This window comes from Poecilia latipinna, unplaced genomic scaffold (genome assembly GCF_001443285.1).
Source record: "Poecilia latipinna isolate Pla-1442-1.1 unplaced genomic scaffold, P_latipinna-1.0 Scaffold4166, whole genome shotgun sequence".
Lineage (NCBI taxonomy): Eukaryota > Metazoa > Chordata > Actinopteri > Cyprinodontiformes > Poeciliidae > Poecilia > Poecilia latipinna.
In genome coordinates this window covers 33,447-41,933 of record NW_015116782.1, presented here as the reverse complement: position 1 = coordinate 41,933, position 8,487 = coordinate 33,447, and the positions used below count along the sequence as shown (strand labels likewise).

Here is an 8,487-nt window from a genome sequence, read left to right as displayed (position 1 = left end):
GACTGCAGCTGCAAGTGTGTGTGTGGGAGAGATAGAGATGGCAGAGCCTCCATTGATTTGTATGGGATTTTGTCGTTTTTCGCAATTTATGTCGTCATTTTAACTCAGAATGCCACTAAATATAATAGTGCACTTAACGGGAGTAAGCTGCATGTTTTGATACCACCTTTGTCGGGGTGCATGCAGCAGTTAGGGCTGCATTAAGGGTGATCTAAGAAGAATAAATAATAAAGAAACACCTTATTGGGTGTAGAACATAGGATCCTGACATGCATTGCATGGGCAGACCCCAATAAAGGCAAATTCAAGATGGCTGACTCATCTTACCAGAGGGAGAGATAAGACCCACCCACCAGAACGTTGCTAACGTAATGATACTACACTCAAACCTTTTGAGTGTTCAACACAAATTAGCTATAAAATATTCAGTTAAAGTGGCATAAATCTCAACAGAGCTCAAAACTTTATAGTTTGGTCAACTCCATAACGACATTTGACTGCTGTGAACTTATTAGTTGTGAGCTAGTACAACTGTTTGGGAATACAGTGTAGTCTTTAAAAACCGTGGTCGTATTTCTTACTGCAGTAAAATATAAAAATAAAGCAATGGTTTAATAAATCCCAAACTATTAAAGTATGACTGCTCAATGTTGAGTATAGATGTTACATAACCATTTAGCTTAGTGCCTGAAAGGCAACTTTAGCTTTATTAGTGGCTAACCGTTAGCTAGTCCTTACAAATGGCTTGTATCTTCTTTGCTGTGTCTTCATTCCTTTGTTCAACTGAGTTCCGAAAATGCTTCCACACACATTACTTAAAAGTGGTGAAAGCTTCTACAATGCTTTTGCAACTCAGAGCTGTTAGTGTGCTCTACAGGAAGTCTTCGTTAGTCGACTCAACATAACAGGGGGGCTTTCTTAGCTCAAAATAAGTCTCAAACAGAAAAGTGAAACTGAAAGTATGCAACTTCATAACAAGGGCTCCTATCAATACTTGACACTGACTTCACCTGTTAAAGTTGTTGGATAAGACTTTGCAAAATGGACACCATATTGAATACAGTTGTTCTAAAACTGAGATCTAGTAAATTGATATCTCGTTGCATCCTTGTTTTGATAACCATGTGCTAAAAGTGCCACATGAAAACCTCAATGCAGTATCAGGCATTGCCAAGTCTGATACTGCTCTGGATGTGCCCTACAGCCGTGATAATTAAAATACATGTTTGAGCAGGTAATCCTCTCATTTTTTTTCCAAGCTAAACCTCAGTGGCTCCAGACAATAACAGACACTGCTCGGTCCATCGAGGAGAACCTCTTCTGGGAGTGTAAGGCCAATGGAAAGCCAAAACCATCCTACAGCTGGCTGAAGAATGGCGAGCAAATGGTGGCTGAGGTATGAGCTCTTGTTGCATTTTTCCTTCAGTTATACTGAGGAGACGATGCACAATTTCCAGCGTTAAAAAGATGGGTAATAGTCAGCAATCTATTCCTCCACATATGCAGAGAAGGTGTTTAGTTGAATGTATTACCACACTTGAATGTGTGTTACGTGCTTCTCACAGTTTGCATATTTGCAGAATGGTATCACTACTTGATGGGATAACACATATTGTATGTATAAATTAAATGATAAAATTGTTTTATTTTTTTAATTGGGGTTGTCACTTAATTGTTACTGGGGTGTGACGGGGTTCTCTTATGACTTGGACAAACAAAAAAAAAAAAGACTGCCCAAGGTCAGAGATCACTTTGGTGAAATTTATTTAGCTCTTCTTTAAGTGAACAAAGATGGCAGGTGCAGAATATATGCAAGGACGTCCAAAGAAGGTTAAAATCAGACAAACAGCAGTACCTTCGTCCATCACCTTCCATGTGACTTGTCAGGAGTCAAGCCACAGACTGCCTCCCTGTGGCGCAGAGCCCTGCTTTTAAAGCCACAGGCTCCGCCCACAGAAAGATCAAACAAAAACAATTAATTACTTCTAACTCAAGTAAACTCTTAAAGGATACAAAATAATAATAAAGAGAAAAAAATAAACATCTAATCAAAAATACAATACTCAATTTAATAGAAAACACTCACCTGACACCTGACTCTCCTGGCGCGCCACAATCCGGAAATAACCCTGCTTGAAAACAAAACCGGGAAAATGTTTGGAGCTGAAAATAACATGTTGGGATGGATATGCTAACCGAAGCAGGAACACCGCGTGTGCACTCACAGTGAACCGCATCAGTTTAAGCTGCAAGAGAAGTAAGTTAGTGATTGTGTACGTTTGTGTGTATGCGTGTGCGGGCGTGCTCGACACGGACTCATAATTAAGCCCCAGCTCGTGACGGCTCCTCCGTCACATGGGTTTTTTTTCTTTTACATTTTTTGCCAAGTCATGCTGAGTTTTATTTTTCCTAGAGAATCACTTCCTAGATCTGGAAATTACAACCGAAGTTAATCATCATCCAACTAGAAGAAGCTAGGCTAACTTGTTCTTAGCAAAATATCAAAACATTCCAAATATTTTTACTTATTTGTTGACGTACAAGTTGTTGAATGTGAAAAACAAAACATTGTTACTGATCTACCACTATGTTTTATAGACATGGCTGTCATTTTGGATTTGTGACATTTGAACCACGCAATCTTTAGCTATTTTCTATTCATTCCCTCCCTTTCTGAATAGTACATGTCTATTGAAATCCAGAGCGTGGAATATATGTTCTTGATCATAACATGTTACTGTTCCAGTGTGGCCTGTATCTAATTTTACTTTGTTTTTAGAAAGGATCAGACACCCATTTGGGATTAAAATTTCAGTGCTCTATATGTTCCCCCAAGTCCTTAGGCATAGTAGGGCAAGCCGTTAGTTTCATGTTCACCTTAAAGCATCCGACATGTTGAATTAGGAATTCTTTATCATTGCAGACTGCAAAGGGTGGTCTGAGTTTAGGTGATTATTGGATCATTGCTAAGATGCTGTTACTGTTAAGTTACTGTTCCATTGATTCAGCTGCAAGCCTATGTGTATGTGGTATACATGAGGTTTGAGAACTATAGTCCTCAGGTGGTAGACTTTTTTGACATGTCAAGAAGTAGTAGAATGGTGTGTCTGGTAAATAATTTGCTCCCCCCACCTGGCTAAGTTCATTTAAAATAGTTTTTTATACATCTGTAGAGGCAGAGTAAGCTAGTTTTATAGTTGACGCATTGAATTGAGTGCAAGGGAATGCGTACTCAATTGCACCGTCCCTGTACCTGTTGGCTTTCGAAATTATGGTGCTTGCCCAAATTTTAAAACTTTTAATAATTCTTTACACAAAAACACAGAGGATTGCTCTAGCGCGCCTATCACCGGTCTTAGCAGGTTTTCTAGAGGAAACCCTGCACATGTAGCAGTTTGAGAACCATGGCTCTACAGACATACATATCAGAATGGTAGTTGTCATGATTGAACAAGAAATCATATCAACCTTATCCAACATGTCAGTCACTTTAATAGCTTAATATCTCACCCTTTAGCCTGACAGAGCTCTTACTAAGCGGCTGGATAATAGAAGGAAATTATGCACAAACGCTGCCTTGGGAAGAGAAAATAACCGGTTCAGACACATTTCAAAGAGATGTAAATGCATAGAGCTTGTATATGTGTATTTTGATGTTTCTAGTAAGCTTATAGCTAATTAAGCGTGGTATATCGACTGTCATATTGTGAGAGTATAATTAAAGAAGTCTTGTTCATCTCCCCCCATGCAGCAGTCTCCCCCAATCTCTCACCAGCTTATTTGGTTAAAATAACTCGTTGATTGGAAACGCCGTCGCCATTGCATTTCCAGTCGAATGTTTTACAGAAAACAAACGGCATTTTAATAGACCGTATGTGCTTTTGCTGGCAATTCCTAATTTCTGCGTCTCATATTCGAATTCGCAGCTTTAGCAACTTGCGTCCTCGTTTCTTCCACTCTGAATACCAGGATTTTGTTTTGTGATATTTTTCCTCCTCTGCTGTACTTCTCTTTTCACGGATGTGTGAAAAATTGCCCGCTGTGCCTTTTGGACGTAAGAGCACCAGCCTTTGCAAGAGATATGCAGAATTATTTCTCTTTTTGCTCTGCAGGCCCGGGTAGAGATCGAAAACGGAGCCCTCTCCATAACCGCGTTAAACCTATCAGATTCCGGGATGTATCAGTGTGTGGCCGAAAACAAACATGGCAGTGTTTATTCCAGTGCCCAGCTAATGGTGTTAGGTAAGATTGCTTCCCTTCTCCTGCTCTCGTTCTGCTTATCTTTCAGTGCATCCAATCACCTGCTTACATAAGGAAAGCAGTCTCGCTGTATAATGTTCCTGAGATATCAGTCTGCACCCTCATTTAATGTCACCGTGGGGCTCTGCCGGGCGAAAGTATAAATCTGATAGTGTCTCATTTTACTTCCAATCGTTTCGTCCATTGATTGGGGTGCTACGAAGGTGATGCCTCGTGGCATTATGCATGCTTTCTCATGTAGACCCTGTATCGATTTATTTGCAAAGCTTTGATGACTGGCTCCATGAGAAATTCAGTTCTCTCTCTTGGTAATACGATGAACACTTGATGGTCCTAATGAGGGCCCGCTCCAATGTGATGATGAGTATAGGCTGCAGGATGATTTTATGATAAACAATATGATGTTTATCTGCATCTGAAGAATGAAACTGCGCAGTTTTGTAATAAAGCTTGATTAAAACCCTAAATTTTGAAAATGTCATTTGCAGTTAAAACCAAATATTTTCATATCCCTAACATAAAAACTTTAATATTTACCCTAAAATGATTTGTTTGGATCGTTTCAGTATTATGAATATTTATTATTCCTGATGACTCATTGATTTATTGATCTGTACATTGAAATAATCATTAACTAATTTACAAATCTGTTGTTATTGGGAGTACACAGACTAAAAATTATTTGCTGAAATAGCTATGTAGTCAAAACAATAATTAAACCAAAACTTTACAAAAAAGAAACATTTTGCAATTAAGATTAAAAAACCTTCTACAGAGCTGCAGTTTAACCATTTGATTCATTTGCAAAGCTGGAAAATACTTTAGAACCAAATGCACTGAGGTTTACAGCTGCAACATCATAAAATGTGTGAAAATTTCAACCGAAAATTTCAATATGTGTTACACAAACACTCGTGTTTTCTCCTATATTTTTCCCAGCCTCACGCCGTCTTTCTGCTCCTTTACCTGCAGCTTCAGCTCCCAGTTTCTCCAGAAGTCCATTAAAGGCCTTGCTAAAAGCTCGATCAGGCAGCGAAGTCACTCTGGAATGCAAGCCTCAGGCCTCGCCCCCAGCAATTAGCTTGTGGAAGAAGGGGAACGAGATTCTGCTAAGAACCGAAAGGTAGGATGAGAGTCCAAATGCACATTTCCAGCAGCTCTCATTCACAGTAAACGCAGGCCGGCTCACTTCAACGGCGTGTTTGGCATTTGTGTTCCTGCATAAAAGAGGAGACTAATGAGGGGAAAGAGAGTGGGGGAAAATTCACCCAAATGGTAGTTTATATAGTGCTTGCTCCTTCATATGGAAATTGTTGGATATGAGATATAAAGACGCCAGGTGCTTGTATCAACACTACACGTGTTAAATAGTTAGGACAATAAAATGAGAAAGTAGTAAAGAAGTCAAAGTTATTTTTTTGTTTTTGGAAAGTGATTCTTTCACTTGAAGCATGCACCTGAAATTATCTCCTTTATGAGTAGTTTTAAAGCACTATTGGAATGCAATTGATGAAACTAACAAGGCTGCAGAGATGAAAGCTTGCAGCCGATTGGGGAGGAGGTGGGGCCTCACCAGGCTGGAAATCTCTGCATCGAGACTAGCAAGCAACATCAAACAGCAATTTCAGCTGCATAAAGCGGGAGCTTAGTTTATTTTCCTCTCTCGTCCCTCTGTGCATTGTTGGACTATACAGGAGTTTACAGAAAGCAACCAAAAAACATGAGACAAATCACAGGTTTGCAAAATCAGACGCATCGTCAGATCAATCCGTCTGCGGACGTTCAGATAACCAGGAGAAGAAAAGCAAACGCGGCAGTTAAACCAGTGACCGCACCGGCTTGAAAACAACTCTGGCTCGCTGTTTGAATCGCTCATTTTAAAGGAGTTCCGAGAAAGAAGAACAATGCAAGCGAAGAACTACGTCCACACAAGGCAAGACCGTGTCTGTAGTTGGAGATAATTGGTACGCTGTAAAAAAAAATTAAAATATGTACAATTTACAGTAAAAGAAAATACCAACAGCATTATATTACTGGAATTGCCGTAACTCAAGAAACATAAATTTGGTGTAATTTTTACAGTTTTCAAATGTAAACAGCACTGAAATTTATTGTGAAGATCTTAGAAATTGTAAAGTTTATAGAAAAATACCGTAATATTGCCAGCAGTTAATCTGCTAACCAGCAGGTGCTAACAAATGGTGCTCCAATCTACGGTACAGGTGTTCTAATTTCTGCTAATCCTCGCTACTATGATTTTTACTGACCTATTTTGTGAACAAGCTTATTCACATTATTTTAATTTAATTTCTTATTTATTGGAAATGCAGCAATTGTGAAATCGACATTAGCAGAAAATAGATAAAAATTTGTTCACGTTTGTAATAGAAATGACGTAGAAGTCGGATAAAATGCGACATGACCGTTTAGACTAAAGACGATTTTAAGACTTTTGAATCGGTTACATATCTAATGTATTACCACGTATGGAAGCGGCTCAAATTGAATTTTAGGGAGGTGAAAAGAGCAAAAATATCGACTGTTATCTGAAACTAGCCTTGGTCACATCGGACAGAAAGCCTCTGGGTGCATACATTTAAAAAATTTGCATAAAATTCACATTCATGGAGTGACTTCTACTTCTGAAGACATCTGGTTGGTTTGGATTCTATTTAGGGACATAAAAAAAAGCAGATTACAAATGCACACCACACTGTTCTGATTTTTATTTTTTTAAAGACATTGTGAAAAACCATGTGTTAGTTTCCATTAAGCTTCACAATCATGCACTACTCTCTTTGTGTTGTTTTCTCCCAGTAAAACTCATTCAATTATGAGGTTGTAACTTGATCAAATGTGAAACTTCCAAAAGTTATGAATACTTTTGTAGCTGAAAAGTAGGATTTGCTTTTATTTTGCAGGATTTCCACTTCCCTTGATGTAGCTCTATGCTACTATGTCAAACTTGCAGATTTTGGTCTAGACTGGTATATTTGTGAACATGTTTTAATTTCCTACTGTGTCAGAAGTTTCTCTGGCCTGAGCAGTATGAAGTCTTAAAACACATTTATTTATTCATTATTATATTTAAGAATGCTCTTTGTGAAGTGTATTCTTTACCTTATAATAGGTCCCAGAGTTCAACTTTTCACCCACCTTTAAGAGTTTGATTCTGTGGGATTCCTCGAAAAGCTTTGAAGTACAATCTAGGTCAAAGTGCTGTATAATCACTGTTTTATTCTTTTTCTCTTTTTTCACAATTTTGACAGAAATGTGGTTAAAAAGACACCATGGAGGGCACTGAGTTTTAACTAAAAACTGCATAAATATCATAAATTCAGAACAAATTAATGGGCGCAATTTGTTTAATACAAAACAAATTGTATTAAACAAAGAAAATGTGCACTCTTAACCGTGTTTAAATCAGTAAAATACCATTTCTTCCTCCCACAGGATCACTCTGCTGCCAAATGGAACTTTAAAAATTGCTAACGTAACCAAACGGGATGCAGCTAGCTACACATGCATCGCCAAAAACCAGTTCGGAACAGCAAGCGCAACTGGGAAGCTCCTCATCACCGGTAACACCTTCTCCGTTAACGCCAGGCACATCTGCATGTACTCACTCTCCAGTTAAAACACAGTTGTTTTTTTTTTTTTTCAAAAAATAAAAAAGCTGGTAATAAGATAAATTAAATATGTTTGATTTTCACCTGGTGGATTGCGTCAGATGTAAATGACGCTGGCTTGTGTTAATTCAGTGGGTGTAAAGTCAAAAGTTGCAGATGTTTTGACGTTAACAATGTGTGTTCACTCAAATTTAAAAGTTCAAGCAGCTCAGATCAAACTGGTATTTACTTAAAGGTCCCAGTGTGTAGTGACATTTGCTTAGTATTTGCTTAATATTATTTTATCTGGAAATAGTGTCTGTTTATTCTTGCCATACAGTCCTCTGCATTAAGTATTGATCGAAAGGTTTTGCCATACCAGTTTATTCCTCTGTATTTACTTTAGTTTCTTAGTTTATTCTTGCATAAGAATAAACTATTCTTATGCAAGAATAGTTTATTCTTACATAAGAATAAACTATTCTTATGCAAGTCAAGTTTCTATTAGTCAAGTTTCCTTTGACTAATATTATCCTCTCTTAGTTTATTGCTATGTCCACTTTAGTTTCTTTCCTGTTGCTAGATTTATTTTATGATTTATGGACGCTCACCATCAGTA

At 38.0% G+C, this 8,487-nt stretch overlaps 1 protein-coding gene across 1 annotated transcript in view; it reads left to right on the top strand.

The window, feature by feature from the left end:
- Positions 1-783: 783 nt before the first annotated feature.
- Positions 784-8,487, top strand: part of LOC106942294 (contactin-4-like) — a 32,771-nt gene continuing 25,067 nt past the window's right edge. Inside the window, exons 1-4 of the mRNA XM_015025540.1 lie at positions 784-1,396; positions 4,113-4,242; positions 5,233-5,383; positions 7,714-7,841. Coding sequence (XP_014881026.1) covers positions 1,223-1,396; positions 4,113-4,242; positions 5,233-5,383; positions 7,714-7,841 — 583 coding nt within the window. The 5' untranslated portion in view covers positions 784-1,222. The remainder of the gene's footprint in view (positions 1,397-4,112; positions 4,243-5,232; positions 5,384-7,713; positions 7,842-8,487) is intronic.